This window comes from Musa acuminata, chromosome BXJ2-10 (assembly GCF_036884655.1).
Source record: "Musa acuminata AAA Group cultivar baxijiao chromosome BXJ2-10, Cavendish_Baxijiao_AAA, whole genome shotgun sequence".
Classification (NCBI taxonomy): domain Eukaryota; kingdom Viridiplantae; phylum Streptophyta; class Magnoliopsida; order Zingiberales; family Musaceae; genus Musa; species Musa acuminata.
The window spans coordinates 29,097,474-29,121,509 of record NC_088347.1 but is presented as its reverse complement, the minus strand read 5'-3'; the positions used below and the strand labels follow the sequence as shown (position 1 = coordinate 29,121,509).

The window sequence follows — 24,036 nt, the reverse complement described above, 5'->3', positions numbered from 1 at the left end:
TGACAGATTAAAAAATGATTTCTTAAGATGCATAGACAATACAACATTTTAGCTTGAAACAAGTGTCTACCAAACTATTCACCCTTTAACAAAATCTTTCTGAGTGAGCTACTATTAGATGACCAAAGAGGTCTTAAAGAACACTCTAGCCACATCATTAAGGTTAAAAATCATAAATTTACTCATTCCTGAACATCCAAGATGATTTAAGTGCGACTATTGATGCTCAAAAAGGACATAAGAACATGCTAGCTACAACTTTAGGTTATTCAACAAATTTACATATTCAAGAAATTTCCTAGCACAATAAACCAATATTTATTTTTTGGTAAAGGATGAGTGATGAAAGTGGATTCAAAATTAGGATCTTGTGATAATCAATCGAAGTCTTTACCAACTAGGCTACCTAGGACAATAAACCAGTATCAATCTTCCTCATGCCCCTTCCAAACTCATGGTTACTTAGTTTGTTGCACACCCCAAACAATCTAGGTTCTCTGTTTTAACTACTGGTACATGATCTGAATCGCTGAAATTAAGAATCTAATTCCAACATGTCATCTCAAGGTTCATCATGTACACCGTTCCTGATCAAGTTGAAACACAACCAACCTAATTTCGGTCGATTGCTTGGCCTTGTAGCTGAAAACAGTCGAGAAGTGATAAAAGCTGCTGCAGTGCAGCCTGCTGCAACAACCATAGTATGAAGAGAGAGAGAAAAAGATGTAGAGAATACAAAAATGAGTGAAACAATGACAATCAATCACTATCACCCAGTGCCACTTGAAATCAGGGGTGTAATGAGCAGATCCCAAACCTATGGCTTGTGATTACTTTATAATCATAGTTTGGAAAGTTGGTAATGGCAAATCTCACAAACATTTTCCATACATATCCCACAGACAACCATAGGAAGAAAATAAACTGAATATTTTTGAACCGGTGGTGCTAGCTTTCAGCAAGAGAATTTTAGAATACATACAAAGGCACTATTCAAGAAATCCTCAAAGTTGAATGGAAGACCTGAAAAAGTTAATACTAAATATGATCTTGACAAAGGTTAAGCCAATAGAGTGCTAAGTCGTACATTGTCATCTCCACTTGAATGATCAACAATTTACCTACCTTATTAGCTTCTTAGTAAACTATCTAGAAATAAGACAAGCATTTCGAAGCCATTCCATGATTATCGTTCAAAAACTTTATACAGTTGATATCATGTTTAGCTTTTCTACTAATAGGTAAAAAGCCCCACTCATCTAGAAAAATGATGCATCTAACTCATCATTCTAGCATAAAGCAGAAGCACCAAACAGAAATGATACGCTCCTCTCTTCCACCATAAAACTTTACAGTTACTTCTAATTTAGAGTATCATCACATGAAAAACTAAAGCATTGTAACCCTTCCATTCTAAACGAATTACTCAAAGTTAAGTAGAGGCATAACAAAAGCAACAAATATGAGTTTCAGATAGGATGAAGATAACATCCGACCAAGATCAGCAATCTTAGAGGACCAACAAGTAATATATACTCAGCACATGAGAACAATAGAAACCCTTGAAGGTGGAGCCAATGACATCCCTACTCAATAGAATGCAATTTCAGATGACAAACTCAGTAGCTACTATCGTAGACATGTAGACCTACAAGGCGAAACCTACCTTCCCTTCTAGTTTTCTTTGACAAACCTATTGTTATCAGTCACCACAAGCGTAGTAAAACATTAACGAATAAGACGAGGATGATACTGATTATGAATATAACAGATTTTTTTTTTTTTTCGATTAGTTTTCTGATTGAAGGTGAGGCCGTCAAACCCTAAGTATCTGAAGCTTCGTGGAGAAGGCAATGGCCACCCAGTCCGGCTGGGAGGAGGACCACTGCAGCTGCTCGATCTCGGCCCCAGCGGTGTAGGCCAGTATGGGGTCAAGACCGCCCTCGGCAGCGGCGGTGGAGGCAGCAGGCTGCTGGTCGCTGCCCATGGATGAAAGGTCCCAGATGAGGGCCTGGGAGTCGTCGCCGGCGGTGCAGATGTGGCACGAGGAATGGGGAGCCCAGGCGATGGCATTGACGCTGGCCTGGTGGCGGTGGAGCTCGACGACGGGCAAAGTAGGAAAGCGGATGTCGAGCACGACGACCTTGGCGCTGTCCATGATGATGGTGGCCATGTAGCGGGGGTCCTGCTTGTTCCATCCGAGGCGGACGAGTGGTGCACCGGGGGGTTCCGCGGACTCGTAGATGATGGTAGAGTGCTCCTTGTCGCGGAGGTCAAAGACGCGGACGGAGCCATCGGCGGAAACGGAAGCGAAGACGCCAACGCCGCCCCAGGCGATGTCGTAGACCTCCTTGTCGTGGGCGATGAGCTGGGTGTCGACGGCCTCGCGGTCGATGTCCCAGACAGTGCAGGTGGTGTCGATGGAGGAGGTGCCAATGCGACGGGGCTCGGCGTCGTTCCAGTCGAAGGAGGTGAGGGGGCCGCAGAACTCGGAGTTGCGGTTGCCGTTGAGGAGGGCGCGGAGCTCGACACGGGAGGAGTCGTCGGCGACGCGCCAGATGCGGAGGAAGTCGGCTGAGGTGGCGAGGAGGTCCGGGCGGAGGCAGTCGCGGTCGGGGACGAACATGGCCTTGGTGGGGGGGTAGGGGTGCTCGAATGAGAGGGCCGGGTCGGAGCGGATTTCCCCCGTGGCCTCGTCCAGCTGCACGATCTCCATCAGGTTACCGTAGCCCTCAAGCAGGCTGCCGATCGCCAGCCGGTACTTCTTGTCCCGCCGCACGCTCCAGTTCATGGCGTAGATGTGCCACGGCGCCTCGTAGGTGTAGATCTCCGACCGCTGCTGCTTCTGCTGCTCATCCTCCCCGTCCCCCTCCGAAGACCGGCGATCCGGTGTCCCTCCGCGCTCCCCAACCTCCACGGCGCCGCCGCTTCGCCCCATGGTCACCTTTCTTCCCTTCTCCAAACACTCGCCCGGTAGTGCAGACCGCAACGAGGATTAAATGTTTGTGGTATTGCCCGATTGGAGCAGGCTGTATTTGGTAGAGGTTTATGATATGATTTGATGTGATTACGCTGATGGCGAAGGCAGAGACGACAATTATGTCAGGAAAATTTCGCGGTTAATTGGGTCATTTGCTCTTCAAATCCGAAACGCCGGCTTCGGAACCGAAACAAACTCTCGCGTCCGACTGCACTAAGCTGAACACTTGGTGAACCCATTGAGCTCAGCAGCATACCTGGGTGTTCGAACCGGACTCCGCTCGCATGTGATCCGGTGATTCTCCTTTATTGCAGAATCCAAGGGCATCCCTATGGGTTGTCGGTCATCTTGCCGTCAAGGTATTCGATGAAGAGGTAGTAGTCTTCTACCAACTGATTAACCCAGTAGATAAAAGTTCTTGACCAATTCCTCATATGATTTCCATGCGAATCATCTTCTACATCTGCCAATTAAGACTCCAGATTGAACACTGACTTACAAAAGAAAAAAAAAAGGTGTTCCGGTACCAGGCTAATTATATATTATATAGTATCTCGATCCACGTATTTTAAAAAATTATATTAACATCTTTATAGTTATGAAAATAAAATATCTATAGTCAATTTATCCCCAACAATGTCAGTTTTACTAGCAAAAACATGAAAATAAAGAGTAAAAAAATAATTTTAATATTTAGTGACGAACAACGATGTCGCTAAAGTCATCGTCGATGTAGTTGCATGGTCGCCTTCGATGACAATTAGATTCGCTCTCACCGCATTGTCACTCACCTCCACAAGGAACACATCGTCGACCTCTTCGTCGCCCGCCTCGAGTCGTTTTGCATCTACATCGATGCTAACATAATTGTCGAGCGACAAAAGGGTCATTCGACATCTACGTTGGCACCGACACAGATGGTGGTGGCTGTCACAATGTATACGATGAAGATGATGGTCACCTCGTCGTTGACCTGTTGGGCGAATCACAGCCTCAACTCGAAGCTTGGGCCGTCAGAGCTCCTACAGCTCTATATCTGTGTCGGTGTTGATGTAGATGCCAAGCAACCTTTTCATCGCTTGATAACTAGCCAAGAGGTGATGTCGACAATTGGCCAAGTGGTGATGTCGGAACTAACATGGTAGCGGTAGGAGTTCCGGTAGCCCTAACTTTGAGTTGAGATTGCGATCCGCCTAACGGATCAACGATGAGGTGACTACCATCTTTGCTGTGGATGTCATGACGACCACCACCATCTGTGTCGACGTCACAATGAGGTCAACAACACACTTCTCGTGGAGGCTAGTGGTGTCGCGATGAGAGCGGACCTTATCATCGTCAGAGGCGATCAAATAACTACGTCGACGTCGACGACAGCATGTCTATCGACCACCACCATCGATGTCGTCTATAATTGAACGTTAAAATTATTTTTTTATCTTTTATTTTCATATTTTCGCCGGTACAACTAACGATGTTAAGAATAAATAAACTTAAATGTTTTACTTTTCTAACTATACGGATATCATCTAAAGACTAAAACATTAAAGGTAGCTAACCAGGAGGGAGGACAATAGATAATTAGTCCTATGTTGACACATGGAAAAGAATGTGAATTGTTTCTAAACAGTGCATTACTTGGATAAAAGCCAATATGTAACAGTGGAGCAACAAGCACGGGCTACAGCACACAAAGCACGACTAAGTTCTGTATATTTCACAAGTTAAGTTGTGACCAAGAAAAGATCAAGATATATTTCTATGGCTCACAAGAAGCTTGATGCACCTTCAAGAAAGATTGAAAAAACCAGACTGATTCACAGCACATAGCAATAACCATAGCTTCCAATGCATGGTTTGAATAAATGTAGCACAAGAATTTAAACTCAGACAAAAAAATAAATTGAATGAAGTCCCTAGTCCCTAGACTGGATCACAGCATATAGCATTGCATGGTTCAAAAATATCAGCATAAAAATTTAAGACTGAAGAACCCAGTGCTGGTTCACAGCACACATCAGTCAATGGTTTGCTCTCATGCATAACAATTAACTGATATGCATTAAAATACCTACAGAGGGGGAACTTTGGAACATTGTAGAAATTGCAAAGAGAACATGTCTCACAATTAAGCAAAGTAACACCAGTGGTGGCAGATGAAAACACATAGTTTCTGGAAGTGTAGAAGAAAACAAGCTAAACTTTGAGAAGTCAAAAACCTTTTTTTTAGGCTGTCAAATCTTTCTTTTTCTTTCATTTCATCAAACAGCACTTTCCATATGTTTACGTCCACAACTGGTGAACCAAAAGTCACGCCACCATAGTTTTGGAACAAGATAAAGAAGAGCGGCAGTATACAAGGCCCACATGCATAAGCTTCTGATGTGATAACTTCGTACCTATACTTGAAGTACTAACTAGATAAAAAATTTCTTCATTAGCTGCATCAGAGCACATTTGGACAAATTGAAATTGTACCCATGCTGATCCATTTTGTGTGGAAGTGCCAAATAAGGACGATTGTAGTACAGGATATGCATGTCCTTCAAGCCGGCTATGGCAGGAAAAAGGAAAGAAGTAGCAGTCATCGGATATATTATCAAACCTGAGGATTCATCCAGAACAGGATCTACCTTGTTGGAACAGTAAACTACAAGGAATCACTAGGTTAACAGAGTTGGAAAGGAGAAAAAGAATGCATGCTATCACTACAGGCACAATTCAGCAAACATTCTAAAGGCAATCATCTTCATCAATGAAAGCACTGAAATTTAACATATATGAACAAGTTTATCAACATCTGAACCTTCTTTTGCTGTGGTTGATCGCATTTGGAAAAGAAGATTAAACATCTGAACCTTCTTTCGTTTCTCGGAGCAGCTCGTGAACCTGGACAGATACAAGGCAACCAATAAATTCACTGTCATCAACTAAGAAAAGGAAATGGGAAAAAAAGTTGGCCACCTCCATATGTTAACTTGTCATCTTTCAAACACACACCAATCAGATTAGAACAGTGATGCCTTTTGTGTTTTTTTGGCTTTAGAAAGTAGAAACAGATCATATTTACAAGAACAGCTTCAACAACAAGAAGATAGAAAGAAAATACTGTAGTAGGCAACATCTCTCACAGCTGGCGATTGGGAGATAGAACTAATTGATAAGTAGATGAGATTTCCCTAACTGTTGAGGAAATCTCTCTACTCTGTTGAGGGAAATCCTCTAACCCGTTGAGGAAACTTCTCCTTCTAACCTGTATATAAAGACGGAGGATATGTCAATAACATTCAACTTCTTCTTCTACAACTCATTTATCTCTTTATTTTAACATGGTATCAGAGCAAACTCCTCTTGGCGACAGCAGCATCGCCATGTGTTAGCCAAGCGGCCACAGTAGCACGCTACCTCAAGCGGAGTCATTGAAGAAGCACCAAGACACGGATTCAGAGCCAGTGATAACCGGTCTTGCTTTTCTTCGCCGGCCTTGCTCCCTCTCCTATTTGCTGCCTACAGCAGACACTCTCCGTCGCCGTCACGCAAGGAGGAAAACATTCTCTCCTCAATAGCAGTGAACGGCGAACAACGGTGTCTTCCTCGCTTCCCGGCCAGCAACTGCTGCACCTTCCTCTTCCTTCTTCTTCGCCGGAAGGACAACGTGGTCCTTCAGCCCCACGTTGGGCAGCACCAGAGAAGACATTAGCCGCCTCCTGCACTTCTCCGGCCAGTAGCAGTCGCAACTGCTGCATCTTCCTCTATCGCAGCAGCCGCCTCCTGCACTTCTCCGGCCAGTAGCTGTCGCAACTGCTGCATCTTCCTCTACCGCAGCAGCTTTCGCTGCCGTTTCCCTCTACACAACAGCGCCTCCTCAACGGCGGTGTCTTCCTCCTCAATAGCGACGAACGGCGAACGACGGTGTCTTTCTCGCGTCTTCCTCCTTCGCTGTCGCAGCCACTTCCCGGCCAGCAGCAGCCGCAACCGCTGCATCTTCCTTCCTCTATCGCAGCAGCTTTCATTGCCGCTTTTCTCTATACACCTAATTGCTACAGATTTCTCTCACTGCAGTTTCCTTGAGTACTGCTGCAGATTTTTGCGGTCATTTTCCGGCGAACCGCAGTCTTGAGTACCGCTGTAGTTTTCGCAGCCATCTTCCGGCGAACTGCAGCCTCTACAATCTGCTGCAGCAAGCAGCAATCCACAGCAGCGAACTGCAGTCTTGAGTACCGCTGCAGTTTTTGCAGCCATCTCCCGGCGAACTGCAGTCCCTACAATCTGCAGCAGCAGCAGCAATCCACAGCAGCTGCCGGCAGTTTTTGGCACTGTTGTAGATTGCTCAATCTGCTACAGCAAGCAATCTATAGCAGCAGCCCCCTCCCTCATTCTCCACCTTGTGTGACCTGAGTATCACACAAGGTTCGCTGCCTTCTTCTAAAAAAAAAAAAAAAAAAAAAAAAAAAAAGAAGAAGGAAAATGTCTTCGTTCACTTCTTCTGATGTTTCAGTTTCTGTAGGGACTCCCACTTCTTGTTCTTCTACAGGGCTTATCTCCATCAATGCTGCCACGCTAATCCCCTTTAAGTTATCAAAGGGTGGCAACTATGCGTCCTGGCGAGCTCAATTCTCTAATCTTTTATTTGGATATGATTTGTTAGGTTACGTTGATGGTTCTTTCAGTTGTCCTCCGGCCATGCTCAACATCCCCGGTGATCCTAATCCAGTACCCAATCCAGCTCACAAACTGTGGCTACGTCAAGATCGTCTCATTCTCCAAGCCATTCAAGCTTCAGTTGCTGGATCCGTTGCTCCCTTGATATCTTCATGTGTGACAGCTGCCGATGCATGGTCTAAACTGCAAACCACCCTGGCAAATCATTCGCGTACTCGCAAGCTCAGTCTTCTATCCAAGCTTATGGAGACAAAACAAGAGGGAAGTACTATCTCTGATTATTTACAACTTATCAAGGTTATCATCGATGACTTGGCCTTGATAGGTCATTTCCTATGTGATGAAGAGGTTGTCATTCATACCCTCAATGGTCTCGACACCGACTACAAAGAATTGGCTGCTGCAATTCGGGCACGCGACTCGCCAATCTCTTTTGAAGATCTCTATGATAAGTTGACTGACTACGAGATGTCTTTGAAGCGTGCGGACAAACTGCCTGGATCAACTGTCACAGCTCAAGTAAGTCACAAGTCTAAACGGAAGAACACTCGGTACTCACCGAACATCACCCAAGGTTTGGCTACTACGCCTCTTGATTCTGTGAGTTCCATGCAACACCCCTCCTATCCTCCTAGTCATCCCTTCTCGCAAAGTGGCGACTCCAGCCATCATCCGTCTTGGCGTCCTGCCCTACCGAGCCATCAGAGACGGGTCGTTTGCCAACTGTGTGACAAAGTCGGCCATTCCGCTAAAGTTTGCCGGTCTCGTCTCCGCCTCCCTACTCCGTCACACTGGCCACAGGCAAATCTCCTAACTACTCCGACACCTAGCCAGTCCAACTGGATTGTCGACTCTGGTGCCTCTCATCACATCACCGCTGATCTTCAGAATTTGTCTCTTCACAATCCCTATGGCGGCAATGAAGATATCATCATCGGTGATGGTAAAGGACTTTCTATAACTCATACTGGTTCCACAACGCTTAATTCTGACTCTAATACATTTACTCTCGATGATGTTTTATGCGCCCCTCGTATTAAACGCAACCTCATTTCTGTTTCTCAATTTTGCAAACATAACAATACTTCCATTGAATTCTTTCCTGATTCATTTCTTGTTAAGGATTTGAGCACGGGGGCATCATTGGTCCAAGGCCCGAATAAAGACAACATTTATGAATGGCCGTCAGCCTCTCGAATGACCCAGCCCACTGTTCATTCTTCTGTTGCGGCTCCAGTTGATGTGTGGCATCGCCGGCTTGGCCATCCCTCACCCTTTATTCAGCAGAAATTATTATCTTGTCACTCTCTTCCTCTTTTTAAGTCCCCTAATTCTATGATGCATTGTGATGCTTGTCTTAGTAATAAGAGTCATCGGCAGCCTTTTGGTTCATCTTCAATTTCCTCCTCTAAACCTTTTGAAATTATATATACTGATGTTTGGGGTCCTGCTCCAATCTTATCTTTTGATAAGTTTCGATTTTATGTTATTTTTGTAGATCACTTCTCCAAGTACACATGGATATATCCTCTTTCTCATAAATCTGACGTTTCTCGCGTTTTTTCCACTTTCCAGAAGTTGGTCGAAAACTATTTTCAGTCTACCATTAAAACAGTCTACTCTGATGGTGGCGGTGAATATCAAGCCCTGGCGTCTCATCTCTCAGCTTGTGGCATTCAACACCTCAAGTCTCCTCCACATACTCCTCAACTAGTTGGTTCTGCCGAACGCAAACATCGGCATATAGTAGAAACTGGACTCACACTTTTACATCAGGCTTCCATGCCTTCAACTTTCTGGACAGCAGCCTTTCAAACTGCTGTCTACCTAATTAATCGGATGCCTACACCAGTTCTACAACACCAGTCCCCCTTTGACACACTGTTCCACAAACCCCCTAACCTTCGTAAACTCCGCGTGTTCGGTTGTTTATGTTATCCTTGGTTACGTCCCTATGCCTCTCATAAGTTAACATCCCGATCTTCTCCTTGCGTCTTTATTGGTTACTCACTTGACCATAATGCTTTCCGCTGCTATAATCTCCACACTCACAAAATCTTTGTATCACGTCACGTTATCTTTGTTGAGTCTAACTTTCCTTTCCAAACCCTTCCATATCCTGCCATACGGACCACTTCACTATCTCACTGGAGTATACCTTCGGATCAATCGGACGAGCCTCCCATGTCTTCGTCTACTTCCTCCCCTCCTGATCCGCACTATATCACTCCAGTTCAACACTTGACCCGGCTTGTGCCACTGATCCTCACCCAACATTACCTCCTAATCCTGTCATCTCCAATCATCCTATGACCACTCGCTCTAAGCATGGTATTTTTAAACCTCGTCAAGTACTTAACCTACAAGCTGTCATGAATTCCTCATCCCCCAACATTGAACCCACCACCTTCACTCAAGCCCAAAAATCTCCGCATTGGCGTATTGCCATGAGCGAGGAATATAATGCCCTCCTCCATAATTCAACATGGGATCTAATTCCTTTTCATCCTTCACAAAACATCATCGGGTGTAAGTGGGTCTTTAGAATTAAGCGGAACCCAGATGGCTCAGTTGCTCGATATAAGGCACGCCTGGTCGCCAAAGGGTTCCATCAACGACCTGGAGTTGATTTCACTGAGACGTTTAGTCCTGTTGTTAAACCCACTACAATCCGGCTTATCTTGAGTCTGGCTACCACTAAAGGCTGGCAATTACGACAATTGGATGTTAATAATGCCTTTCTACAGGGATCTCTATCTGAAGATGTTTTTATGCAACAACCCCCCGGTTTTACTCATCCTCAGTATCCACAGCATGTTTGCAAACTTCGGAAAGCCATTTATGGACTTCGTCAGGCTCCGAGAGCTTGGTACACTCAACTTAGCTCATTTTTGACTTCTGTCGGCTTTCTTAACTCCAAATCTGACGCTTCGTTGTTTCTGCGACATCATCATGGAAACACAATGTATATTCTGGTATATGTGGATGATATTATTGTCACAGGCAACAATCCCGCTAGCATCCAAGCGTTCGTCAGACAGCTGGCAGCTCGATTCTCGCTTAAGGATCTCGGACCCTTGAGCTACTTTTTGGGCGTCGAAGCTACCTTCACATCTTCTGGTCTCCTTTTATCACAACGCAAGTACATTCAAGATTTGTTATTAAAGACAAACATGCAGGATGCAAATGCAGTTACAACCCCCATCTCTACTAGCGGTTCTCTCAAATTATCAGATGGAAGTCCTGCTACGGAACCCACTCAATACCGCCAAGTTGTTGGCTCTTTACAATACTTAGCTCTCACGCGTCCAGACATCTCATTTGCTGTGAACAAATTATCACAGTTTATGCAGCAACCATCTACTCTACACTGGTCTGCGGTCAAGAGACTTCTACGATATCTTAAAGGGACTCTAAATCATGGACTCTTTTTTCGTAAACACTCTCCACTTCGTCTTCATGCATTTGCCGATGCTGATTGGGCGGGCAACCTTGATGATAGAACATCCACATCGGGGTATATTATCTTCCTTGGTGCTCATCCAATCAGTTGGAGTTCTAAGAAGCAAAAGACAGTAGCCCGGTCTACAACTGAAGCTGAATACCGTGCCATTGCCGCTACCACTGCAGAACTCAATTGGATCACGAATCTTCTCCAGGAACTCAACATCGATTCCACTCCTACAATATATTGTGATAATATTGGAGCTACCTATCTGTGCGCTAATCCGGTATTCCACTCCCGTATGAAACATATTGCTATTGACTTCCACTTTGTACGTGATCAAGTTGTCCGCCGTCAACTCCGTGTTTCTCATGTTCATACAGCTGATCAATTGGCCGACTCACTTACGAAGCCTATAGCTCGTAAGCTGTTTGCATTACATCAGTCCAAGATTGGCCTCCTTGATAGGAGCACCATCTTGCGGGGGCATGATAAGTAGATGAGATTTCCCTAACTGTTGAGGAAATCTCTCTACTCTGTTGAGGGAAATCCTCTAACCCGTTGAGGAAACTTCTCCTTCTAACCTGTATATAAAGACGGAGGATATGTCAATAACATTCAACTTCTTCTTCTACAACTCATTTATCTCTTTATTTTAACACTAATTACAACACTAATCACACTCGGTGCTGTTTCTTCCGTACAAAATAAAATAAGGAAGCTGCAGTGAGCATAGTATGGGTGGAAAACACAATACACCATGCCAAGATGAAAACTCTCGCTAGCCATCGGGAATCACCAAATATTTCCCTTCTTTAACAGTTCTTCCTCGCTCTGGCCCTCGTTCGAGTCACTGGGCTTCCACGGTGGGAGCGCGAGAGGAGTTCGCGGACGGCGGCGGCGGACGGATCGAGGTGGGGGAGGGGGGCGAGTGGCCGTGGGAGCTCGCCCGGTGGAGGCGGCACTTAAAGGAGCCCGCATGAGTGGCTGGAGCACACACGCACTTGGGGACAGCGGCGGCGCCATGGCCGCACGTGGACGAGTTGGAGGACCAGGTCCTCCTAACGCCCCGCCGCGACGGAGCCTGGTGATGGTGGTCTTCCTTGGACACGAAATTGGATCCCATTTTTCCTTGAAGATTTGTTGCAGATCTGAAGTAAAAAACGAAAGAAAAGCATTCATCATGTTTACAAGTTCGATTAGAAACAATTGAAAGCATTATATTGAGTTCAAACAAGAAATAATGAACCAAGAAAACCTCGCCGGGATCCAAAATCACCAGATCTGTCGAAAAGATACAACCCGTAGGTAACCAAAAAACAATCAAAAATTAAGAAACATGATCGAATCAAAACAAAGATTAAAAATGGAAATACTAAAATTTAATCTAGCGAGATCGGGTACGGTTGTCAGGTTCTAATATCATTCTACCTTGGACGCGAAGTGGGAAAGGAAAAAGGAATCTCTACAAAAGACACCTCAAAGAGCGACAGCGGCAAACTACTTTCCACTCCATAATACACGAATTTATAGAGGGGAGCTACCCGTGATGAGCAGCGCGGGCAAGCCAGTCCTTGATTCGTCTCCCCCTCACCAACACACCCACCGGGAATACCCTCGTGGTGGGCCCGCTAAGATCCCTGTCAGTTCGTGAGAGTGGACCCACGACTCGCGACCAACGTGAACGCGAAATGACGTACATGCCCTTTTCTTCGTGGGTTATCGGATCTTCGCGGCTGGTCGATTGTGTAATTTCGTAGTAGTCACGGGTTTATTTGGCAAGGGCCAATACGACTGTCGCGCGCTTCTGTCGACATCGAGTGGGACCACCTTGTGTGGGTCCATCTCCGATAAGAGGAGGAGGTCCTTGACGAGGGGCCCATCTTCGATCGCGGGTAGAGGTGTTGATGGATCCGCTAAGAATTCTCCGCCAATGCTTCGATCCATTGAGGAGTTTTGGGCTTCGAAGCATGAGGGAAGCCTTTATTTGTGTTTTTGGAATAAGTGGCCGTGATATTGTGCATAAACGTCTCTCTAAAAATACATAGCTAAGGTTTAATTTTCTTTCATTGTATATTCTCAATCATTGCAATGTAGATAAAATTATCTATAATAACTAATTGTGCCAAGTCATCATTCCAATTTGATCTCTATAAAATAGCATAAACCGGATTTTTGCGAAACTTGTATATAAAGAAACAACTTATGAATTATCATAAATTTTTTTATAATACTAAATCTTATGTAATAATTAAAAATTAAAATGTAAGAGCTCCGTTAGTGATAGAATTAATCGTCGATCAACGTCACGAAATCAATCTGAACTTGTTTTCCGATAGTTAAGAATGAGGCTTTTGAAGTAGTTATTTTGATTCTTAAGTGAGAGCTAAAAGTAAAGCTTTAGCCTCTTATGGTGAATGAAATATTTTCTAAATCAAGAATATTATAAATACATTAATGAGTTACACATGTCAAGTTTTGATTGATAAAAAATATTAATATATCATTTACTCCGCATACATGATGAATAATTGTCTAAGCCAACGTGTAATCTTGATAGTTATTGTATGCATAAAAAATTGGCAAGGGAGAAGTTTTGGTGATTATATAATAATACATTCAACTTGAGGAGATGATCCATTCTAGAGTGCGAATGACTTAAGAACATGGTGGGCTTGAGGATGATTGTCTTAGACTTGAGCCATCTTAAAGACATGACTCACTTGAAGGTATGGTTGACTTAAGGATATAGTCAAGTTGAACATGTAGTTGACTTTGACAAATTGAATGACTATGAAGTCATTTAAACCAAGTGATTATCAATTTCATCAAATCATACTATTATTGATTTGATGATATGGTTGGCTTGAGGATACACCCGACCTAGAGACATGACTCTTTTAATAAGCACAAGTCTTGAAAAGTTTGACAATCTTGAAGATACTATTTGATTTTTTTAGCTTTGATTTTAATATATATAAGACCTTCAAAGTTTTACTTACCGAATGTGTGATCGATTTGAAGATTACTCGGGGGCATGAGAGCATGATCAACTTGAAGACACTATCGACTCGAGAGCATGATTGACTTGAGAATGCATCTGATTTGAAAAGATAGTCGACTCAAGGGTATGAGTGACTTATGAACATGGTCGACTTGAGTATGATTGTATTCAAGATGAGACGTGAGGAACATGACTCACTCGAAGGCATAATTGACTTGATGATATGACTAACTTGAAAATGTAGTTAACTTTATCAAATTGGATGACCATGAACACATATAAGCCAAGTGATTATCGACGTGGTTGATTTGAGGATGCATTAGACTCAGGGATATGACTCTCTTAATGAGCACAAGTATCGATAACTCAATTGACTCAAAGATATAATCGTCTGGAGAAGTATAACAATCTTGAAAACACGATCGAATACAACCATCTTAACAAATATAATCAACTTAGAATATATCTTCATGTTAAGTGATTAGGGATTTAAGCTTTTTTTTAATATAATTTAAGATATAACGAAATTTATTAGAGCATATCATAACGATAACCATCCGTCTTATTATATATATAAAACCAAATTTGGTTGCTAGCCATATTATTGTCTCATAGGTGGGATCCAACCTCTCATTCCCATGTAATGATTCAACCACTAATTTCTAAATATTTATCAAAATTCATCACCCAATATAACTTCTCTTAAATTTGCAGAGGTAGAAAGCCCACTAGACCTCACTATTGGCTCGAAATCATGTTGAGTCGATTTAATCTCGAGTCTGGAATCATCTAACAGTATATTGAATCAACCTTAGAATCCCTCAAAACCAACATAAGCCTTCCTCACAGCCTTCACAATCAGAAATGGGACTGCTTGATTTTATTTATTTATTTAGGAGACAGTGAAGAATCTGAATTATTATGAGAAGACTTATTCCATATTAGCTTATCCTTAAAAAGGAATTAAGTAAATCTATTTCATATCAGGATATTAAGAATTGGAAAATAAATAATAAGATATGTACTATATGTGGCTTTAAAAAAAAGAGTGAGATGTACATTATATTAGGGTATACAAATTAAAAAAAAATAGTGATATGTATATTATATTAGGGTATAAAAATTAGGAAATAAATAATGTTGGATGAGATGTGTACCAAACCTATATTTTGTTTTCTAATTTAGAAAAAAGTAATAGAAAATATCACACCGTATAAATGGGATTAGAGGTCCGGATTGTCCTTGGTCAGAAAATTCGAGTCAAATCAATTGCCCTTCCTTGGCGTTCAAAGTCTTCCCTCGGGAGAAGATGTCTCGTAGGACGAGTCGCGGCAGCGCTTCTCGCGCAAGGGGAGCAGGCAAGCGTTCTCAACCCGGTGATGGAACATCTCTTCCGCCGGAGACAAGGAGTCTAGAAGAGGACCATTTGGCAATCAGTTGGATGAGCATGTTCGATGATTCTGATATCACCCTGTCGGACCTCGAATCTTGTCGGACCAAGTACTTCATTCCCCATCAGTATCAGCTGGGAATCCCCGGTCACGATATGCGCCCGTACGTACCAGAAACACCTTGGGCGTTCATGTACGTCGACGCCTTCGATGCTGGGTTGCGGCTCCCACTGCACCCCTTCGTCGTCGAGTGTCTCTCGTACTGGGGAATTGCCTTGGCCCAGATGGTTCCCAACTGCTGGCGCTACGTGGTCGTGTTCGTAGGAGAGTGCGAGTTGCACCGCATACAACCCACCCTTACCCTCTTCCACTACTTCTTCGTCCTAGAACAAGCGAAAGGAATGTACGACATCAAGTCGAGACCGGGCCTCATGATCGACAAGCTTCCGAGGCCTGCCGACGGGTGGATGAGGAGGTACTGTCTTGTACGGGGTGAAGATGATTGGCCATTTAATCAGGTATGGGCTACGACCGTCGTTCTTCAAGATGTCCCAGGATTGTCCAACTCGGAGGCGGTGCAAGTCAGTCAATTGCTCGGCATCCTTGAATCCACCTCGATGATAAAAGCGATGGATGAATCCTGGCTTGTCCGAGCTGGGTTGAGCCCTTCTCAAGAAGGTGAGTTTGATAGCCTCACTTGTTTTTGTTTTGTCATTCAGGTTTGATTTTGATTTCGTGCGTCTCGTTTAGAAACGGTTTGGAGTTTGACGCGTACGTTGAAGGGAAAGAACATAGACCAAGGTCCTCCTGGCCCCCGAGCTCCTGGGCCTCTACGGATTGGCGGTGTCAGATCTGAACGTCGATCATCTCCCCGGGTGACACCCGTGCCTGCCACGCAGATTTCTTCAGCTGCCAAGGTCCCGACCACACGAGTCGATGAGCCCCACCCTAGGCCATCGAAGAGGCCTCGAGATACGGAAACGGGAGGAGGGGGAGGGGAAGAGCATTTGCCAAAGAGGAGTCGTCGAGAGGAGTTGGCGGCTCAGTGTTCTTCATCTTCAACTCGTCTGGTGGTGGCCGATAGTCTGCCCACACCCGAGGGCGAGGAGATATCTTCCGGGTGGAGGATGATAGATACGGCGGAACCATGGAAGTCAACGGAACAAGCCATGATCTTCGTTCAGGGAGTCCTCTTCCCAAAGCTAACCAAGGATTTGTGTACCCTACATTCTGACGCTCTAGTTTCGAGGGCCTTGAAGCATATCGTGATGGTACTATCTCCCTTTTTCTTTTTGGGTATTCATCTTGTGCTGAAATCATTTCCTTTCCTCAGGGTCTTCATCTCAGTGCCGCGCTTATCTCCCGAGTACAAGAATCGGGCGCACTGGTGAAGGAGCTGATGGAGTCTGCCGTTGTCGATTCGGACGAGGTGACTGAGCTCGAGGGTGAGATGTGGAAGATGGAGGCAATAAAGTTAAGAGCTCAGTGTCAAAGCCATGCGACTAAGTTGTTGGAGGTTCAACGGGACAACAACGAATCGCAGGCTAAGGTCATGGTGCTTCGTCAACGAGTAGAGACCCTGGAGACGCTGATCGCCGAGATGCAGGTGCCGATGGTTCGACAGAGGAATGTGCTCCTAGATTCGGTGGGTCCATCGCTGCCAGCTTCTTCGAGCAAAGATGCCACGGTGACAAAGCCCTCTAAGTAGACAAGTCTCCCAACTTTTTGTTTTTATTTTTATTTTATAAAAGATAAAAATTATTCACTTTGTTGACTCATAATATATCAAATTTGGCTGTCGATGTGGACAGCCAAAATCGTATGATTGACACAGAAGACTCCCCTCGACGAAAGAGAACATAAAATGCTTACTTTGATTGATCATATCATAATATTTTTGTGATTGTACGATAAGCAAAGACGTGCCCGAAGATTGCACGTCAAAATGCTATGCAGTCAACCGAGTCATTCTATTGGTTATGGGTTTGATGTCGTGCCCATGCGCTCCATCCCGCCTTCCAATGAACCGTCACACGGTGGTACATGGCATGATTCGCGGCCCGCAGCCGAGGCGTGCAAAGCGCCGTGTCAACGTTCTCCAACCTGTGGCCGCCGTGGCGCCATACACGTTACATCTGTCGTCTTCCAAGCCATGGAAATACCACAGAGCAAGAAAGCCATTAAACAAGTGTGGGCGAGAGTCGTCCTCCCTGATCCGATCCCTCCCCCCAGTCGATGTGAGATCTACACGGATATAGCCTGATCCAGGAAGAGCGGCTGCAGTAAGCAGACCAGGGGGTGAGAGAGACCGGGAGCGAGAGGAAGCAGTGGCGTGCGGCGGTAGCCATTAAGCAGAGGGGGAGAAAATATCGATCATTGATTGGATTTTCCTGTGGGCGATCTTTTCCTCTACGGATGGATTCGCTGTCCTCCACCCGTATATATACACCGCCAATGGCCACGCCGCCAGCGACCGCCAAGTGGTCGCGGACCGCAGCGGTGCCTTGGACGCGCCTCCTCTTCTCACCCTCGACAGCTGCTCCTCCGCTCCTCCTCCTTGGGCGCACGTGCCGCCGGTTGTTCGGGATGGGGTCGTCCTCCCGCCGGAGCGTAGCGCCCTTCGACCACCTCTCCCACGTGGAGTCCACGTCGCAGCTACCTTCCGGCGCCGGGCGGATCTCCCGCCCCAACGCCGTCGTCCTTGGGGAGGCCATCGCCGCCGAGGAGGTCGACCTCGTCGTCCCCTCCCACGACTTCTCCCGCGACGCCCTAGTCTCCTCCCCGGAACAGGTGTCTTTCCTTCATCCTCGGTGATGCCTCCAAGAATCTGTTTTTGATCTGAAAACGTTCAATTTTGGGAAGAGTCCATTGATTCTAATCTAAAAGATGCGTCCTTTTTGCTGTTATTGCTTTGGTTTATTCTTTTCATTCGTCTTAGATCTTGCTTTTCTTCTCCCATTTCATGAATTAGTACCAGCAAATGTATAAGCGATCGATAGAGGATCCCGCGGGATTTTGGTCGGAGATCGCATCCGAGTTTTACTGGAAGGAGAGGTGGGGTCCGGAGGTCTGCAGCGAGAATATTGACGTGAGGAAAGGGACTGTTAAGATCGAGGTCCGTCTTGTTTGCGCAGAAGATGTAGATAGATGTGCTGTAACATAAATTGAATTCTGCTTTACTATTACCGATCTCAGTGGTTCAAAGGAGGTGTTACAAACATCTGTTACAATGCCTTGGATCGGAACATAGAGGCCGGCAATGGAGATAAGGTAGCTCTGTATTGGGAAGGCAATGAGCCAGCCCAAGATGGGCAGCTGACATATGCCCAGCTGTTGGAGAAGGTTTGCCAGGTGCGCTGGTGACCATTTCCATCTCTTTTGGTTGTAGTAGAATATGTTGTGGTAACAATGGATCTTCCGTATCTTAAAACAGCTTGCCAATTACTTGAAGCATGTTGGGGTCGGTAAAGGGGACGCAGTGGTCATTTACCTGCCCATGTTGATGGAGTTGCCAATTGCAATGTTGGCATGTGCTCGCATTGGTGCTGTTCACTCGGTATTATCTTGTTACTATCCTGTCTAGTCCTCAAAGATTGGATTCGGTTGTCTAGGGATGAGATATCATTGGCTTTCTTCAGGTTGTGTTTGCTGGCTTCTCGGCAGAATCTCTTTCACAGAGGATTATTGACTGCAAACCAAAAGTCATAATAAGCTGCAATGCGGTGCGTAGAGGAGCCAAAACCATCCATCTCAAAGAGATAGTTGACAATGCTTTGGTTGAGTCTACCGAAAATGGAGTTCCTGTGGGTATGCATGCAGGAACTTGTCTTAATGCTTTCCTGTTTATGGAGCAAAACTTGTCTGCTGTTATCACTCACTGAGCTTACTGATATGCAACATCCTTTGATACTCAAAAAACATTATTTTCAGCTTCTGTAAATGAGTTGGAATTGGCTTTTCTTATAGGGAATTGAATTCTGTTTGAGTACTATGTGTAGGATGATCCATTTATGTTGTTTTTTTCCTTCATATTTCTGGAATTTCTTTTGGTCTGAGGGCTATCATTAAAGACTTTTAACTTACCAGAGCACTGGACTAGCTATATGGTATTCATCTATTTCCATGGTGAAATGTTAGACTTTGATAATATTGAAAGATTAATAAAATAAACGGTTTGTAATTACTTTTGTGATAAACTCCTGTTTTCTCTCCTCTGATTTTGCATTTGCATTATGCACTCTTCCACCTGGAGCGACTGCTGTCCCCATTGGCTCATCACTTTATCTCTGTTTTCCTTCATACAGACTTGCGCTTGATTTATGAAAACAAGTCTGCCATGGATAGAGAAACGACCAAATGGCTGGAAGGAAGAGACATCTGGTGGCAGGTTTGTGCACTTGTTTGCTTATTGGCAAATCTTGATTATGTTAGGTCTTTCTACGGCATTGGTTGGATGTTTACCAAAATGAACTTTCCACTAATGTTCATAAATCATTTTTAATAATGTCATTAAATTTTCAATTAATTACCTTGACATAATTCTCTGTGTACATTGTACTATCTTCAGGATGTTGTTCCGCAATATCCAACCAAGTGTTCAGTGGAATGGGTTGATGCAGAAGATCCACTGTTTCTCTTGTACACAAGTGGCAGCACTGGAAAGCCGAAGGTGGCCAGGCTTCAACTGATTTAATTATTACTGTAAATTTTTTTCATATTAATTTTCTATCTGCAGGGTGTATTGCACACAACTGGGGGATATATGGTATACACTGCAACAACATTTAAGTATGCATTTGACTATAAGCCATCAGATGTATACTGGTATGCTTCTAATTTGTTTGTGTGTAAAAATCTTCTATAATTTTTTTTTTGCAAATTATCTCTACTGTTACTTCTGTCATTATCCCTTAATTTTCTGTCCTAAGGTGCACTGCTGACTGTGGCTGGATCACCGGACACAGCTATGTTACATATGGTCCTCTTCTGAACGGAGCTACTGTTTTGGTTTTCGAAGGGGTAATCCACCATCCATGAATTCTTCGGAATACTGGTTGTACTGAAATTACATGTGTACTTGACTATCTTGGTTAATTGTTTTACTGCAAAATTATTTATGCTGTATCTACTTATGGTTTGACAAAACCTATGATCTTATCCTTTTCTTGCTTTCTTTTTTTCCGTAGATACGATCCTTCTAACAGAATCTACTTGATATCACACAGGCTCCAAGTTACCCTGATGCTGGACGTTGTTGGGATATTGTGGATAAGTACAAGGTGACAATATTTTACACAGCACCAACCCTGGTCCGTGCCCTCATGCGTGATGGTGATGAGGTAGGAATCTTAGTTGTTTTCATCTCTCATCATTACAAATTTTGGAACTCTTTTACTCTCTTTTATAGTGATTCATTATATTTCCAAATGTCTGTAATTGGATATCTATCATACTATGGTTGTTATTTCATTAGTAGCATCATCATTTCCTTGAGGTGCTTTGTTTGTCCCATCACATGACAAATCATATAGTTATCTTCATCAAAAGTACAAAAATATCTTGATAGCTCTCATTCATGTTAAATAAATGTCAACAATTTTGGAGCCTTGAAAACATGGCAGTCCTTCAGTTCGTGTCTATCGTGATGTAAAATAACACTGGCATTGTCCACTCTTCATCTTATGTTTTATTTATTGAGATATAAGTTATAGTTATGTTTGTAACTATAAATTTTCTTTTATACATCCATACATGTGATGTTCTGGTGCAGTACGTTACTCGCTACTCTCGTAAATCTCTACGTGTTCTAGGAAGCGTGGGGGAGCCCATTAACCCGAGTGCATGGAGGTTCGACACTGTACTTTGGACTAGTTTATCTTGTGAATATAATAAATTGCTAACACACTTTATGTATGTTCATTAGATGGTTTTACAATGTTGTCGGGGATTCACGATGCCCTATATCAGATACCTGGTGGCAAACCGAGACTGGTGGTTTCATGGTGCGTTGATGCTCCACTTTACTTTTTAGTCAATGTTTCAATGATCATTATAATTCCTTTTGCTCCTTAGTATCTTCACCTATTTTCTGCTCCCCTCCTTTCCCATTTTCCAGATTACACCTATACCTGGTGCCTGGCCACAGAAACCTGGTTCTGCCACATTTCCTTTCTTTGGCATTGAGGTACAAACTAAAGTTTTCTATATAGGAAAATATGAGTTTGAATCTATGAAATAAAAATTGAGATACGTTGCAGCCTGTCATAGTCGATGAGAAAGGAAACAAGCTAGAAGGTGAATGCAGCGGGTATCTTTGCATTAAGAAGTCATGGCCAGGGGCATTTCGATCACTTTATGGTGATCATGAAAGATATGAGACCACATATTTTAAACCATTCACTGGTTATTACTTCACGGGTGATGGTTGCAGCAGGTAATTGTTCTGGCATATTAACTGATGCAGGCTTAAAACTTCATCTTTGTGCCACAAGATACTGCAAAAATGAGTTTTTGAAGCTTAGGTTGCTGGATATATAACATTCACATATAGGTAACTATCATGTTCTGGTCATCATTTTGATGCATCAGGGACAAGGATGGCTACCACTGGCTCACCGGGAGAGTTGATGATGTTATCAATGTCAGGTACTGTAATCTCATATGTGCTTATTATTCTTAATGTAATTGACATGGGACTATAGCTTTCTTGAGGGAAAGCATGTTCATTCAAATTGGAATGGTGACTAAATATTTGATTAAGTTGTCTGTAGTGGGCACCGCATTGGAACTGCAGAGGTAGAATCTGCCCTGGTGTCTCACCCCCAATGTGCAGAGGCTGCTGTCGTTGGTGTTGACCATGAGGTGAAGAGCTCCAGCTTCAAGCATGATGCCTCTTGCTGAACTTTAGTTGTTAATCTTTTCTTACAGTTTTCTCTGTTTCCAGGTCAAAGGGCAAAGCATATATGCTTTTGTCACTTTAGTGGATGGCGTTCCTTACAGCAATGAAGTACGGAAAAGCCTCATTTTGGCCGTCAGAAGCCAGGTATGTTCCTGTTGTAATCAGATGTGGCGCTCCTGACTTATATATACATTGCATTCTGATCATTTTTAGAGTTTTCGAAGCTTTAAGTTACATGCCATGGTTACATGGGTTTCTTCTTAGTCATCGGAAACACCAACTTAGTAGTCGATTTGATGATATCACTAGTGATTTATTTTGTTGGAAATCTAACTCGAGGAGGAATATTTAGAGGCAGATGCTAAATTTTGTAGGGGTGTCAATTGTTCTTAAGGCCTTTATTATTTTATCGCCAGCTTTTTGAAATTCTTTCTCACAACTCTTGCTTATAATAATTTGTATGTCTTTTTATTCTTTGTTTCTATAGCAAAGATGGGTGTCCAATATATTTTGCATATGCACATATATCATACAGCAATGGACTATGAAATATGCTGAGCTAATTATCATCCAAAAATTTATCCTTTTGATCTCTAAGGACCAGAGTCTATATATCCATTCATCTACTGTGCATTTCAACACTCTCTTTAGAAATGGAAAGTTTTGGCTATTTTTATATGTTTATCCGATCTGTCTAGTTTCCTTTCTATCCCTTAGGCCCTTGTCCTCCAGAGGTCCTCCATTGCTATACCTATAAGTATCTTCCATTAGACAATTAGTACAAGTAGGACATATTAAAACACTATTGATGTTTTCACGACTCATTGTATGCATACTTTCACACTGTATTGAGAGCTACAAGAAGAGGTGTACTCGGGTCTTGATCTAAGGTACCAGTTGGGATCGTATTTATGATGTAGACAGAAAAGGGGCATTTTTAAAGGGGTACATGCTCTGTATTTTGTACATGAGCAGTGCCAGCAAATGTGCTAGTTCGATAGAATGAAGAGAGCTGAGAGCATCAGAGAGTTTTCGGTCTGCAGCACTACTTCAATTGCACAACAGATGACACTTATCAGATATTACAGTTCTCTTGATTCAAACTATGGCAAACTCATTTGTACATGATGCACTTTCGAAATTTCTCGTCAGATTGGCGCCTTTGCTGCCCCAGACAAAATCCACTGGGCACCGGGACTACCAAAGACCAGGAGCGGAAAGATCATGAGAAGGATATTGCGGAAAATTGCTTCGCGGCAGCTAGATGAGCTTGGGGATACAAGTACACTTGCAGACCCAAGTGTTGTGGACCAGCTAATTGAGGTCAGCGATCACTGATAGGATAGTGAGAGATTCATCTTTTTTCCCCTCACATCGCGGTCACCACATTCTATCATTGCAACTGCAAAGACCAAATAACGAGATCTTAGATGATACATGCAGGATAAAAGTAGATGAAAGCATTGGTAAAGGTTATTGTTGTTGAGGGACTTCAGAGACTTGTTGCTACACTTTGTTGATGAAACACCACATAAATAAGAAATGATTGGATACATTGGGCTATATTTTTTAGGCTTTTTTTTCCTGTTAACTTGGAATCGATCTGCTTTTAATGGAGAGAGAGAGAGAGAGAGAACTGCATGAGTAGAGCATATG

General features: G+C 43.6%; 2 protein-coding genes and 1 long non-coding RNA gene across 3 annotated transcripts; 1 reads left to right on the top strand and 2 right to left on the bottom strand.

Moving 5' to 3' along the window:
• Positions 1-1,450: 1,450 nt before the first annotated feature.
• On the bottom strand, positions 1,451-3,006 carry LOC135624979 (WD repeat-containing protein LWD1-like). Its single transcript, XM_065129155.1, has one exon. The coding sequence runs from the start codon at positions 2,936-2,938 to the stop codon at positions 1,817-1,819; it is 1,122 nt and encodes a 373-aa protein (XP_064985227.1). The 5' UTR covers positions 2,939-3,006; the 3' UTR covers positions 1,451-1,816.
• Positions 3,007-11,693: 8,687 nt separating this feature from the next.
• LOC135624170 (uncharacterized) lies at positions 11,694-12,641 on the bottom strand. Its single transcript, XR_010491602.1, has 2 exons — positions 12,519-12,641; positions 11,694-12,238 (listed from the first exon to the last, which is right to left on the bottom strand). It is a non-coding gene; the product is annotated as an uncharacterized LOC135624170 (long non-coding RNA).
• A 5,028-nt stretch (positions 12,642-17,669) lies between these two features.
• On the top strand, positions 17,670-23,945 carry LOC135624976 (acetyl-coenzyme A synthetase, chloroplastic/glyoxysomal-like). Its single transcript, XM_065129150.1, has 18 exons — positions 17,670-18,272; positions 18,454-18,597; positions 18,678-18,833; positions 18,916-19,038; positions 19,121-19,289; positions 19,787-19,869; positions 20,050-20,151; positions 20,218-20,306; positions 20,411-20,501; positions 20,708-20,821; positions 21,253-21,329; positions 21,406-21,484; positions 21,598-21,666; positions 21,740-21,915; positions 22,071-22,127; positions 22,253-22,343; positions 22,426-22,524; positions 23,533-23,945. Exons 1-18 carry the CDS (start codon positions 17,898-17,900, stop codon positions 23,716-23,718), a joined length of 2,280 nt encoding a protein of 759 aa, XP_064985222.1. The 5' UTR covers positions 17,670-17,897; the 3' UTR covers positions 23,719-23,945.
• Positions 23,946-24,036: the final 91 nt, after the last annotated feature.

Bases quoted from the DNA above. Each gene is read 5' to 3' on its own strand.
- LOC135624979 (XM_065129155.1), bottom strand. From the start codon at position 2,938: ATGGGGCGAAGCGGCGGCGCCGTGGAGGTTGGGGAGCGCGGAGGGACA.
- LOC135624976 (XM_065129150.1), top strand. From the start codon at position 17,898: ATGGATTCGCTGTCCTCCACCCGTATATATACACCGCCAATGGCCACG. The intron at 18,834-18,915 runs GTGCGCTGGTGA...ATCTTAAAACAG, and splicing joins TGTTGGAGAAGGTTTGCCAG to CTTGCCAATTACTTGAAGCA. The intron at 20,822-21,252 runs GTAGGAATCTTA...GTTCTGGTGCAG, and splicing joins TCATGCGTGATGGTGATGAG to TACGTTACTCGCTACTCTCG.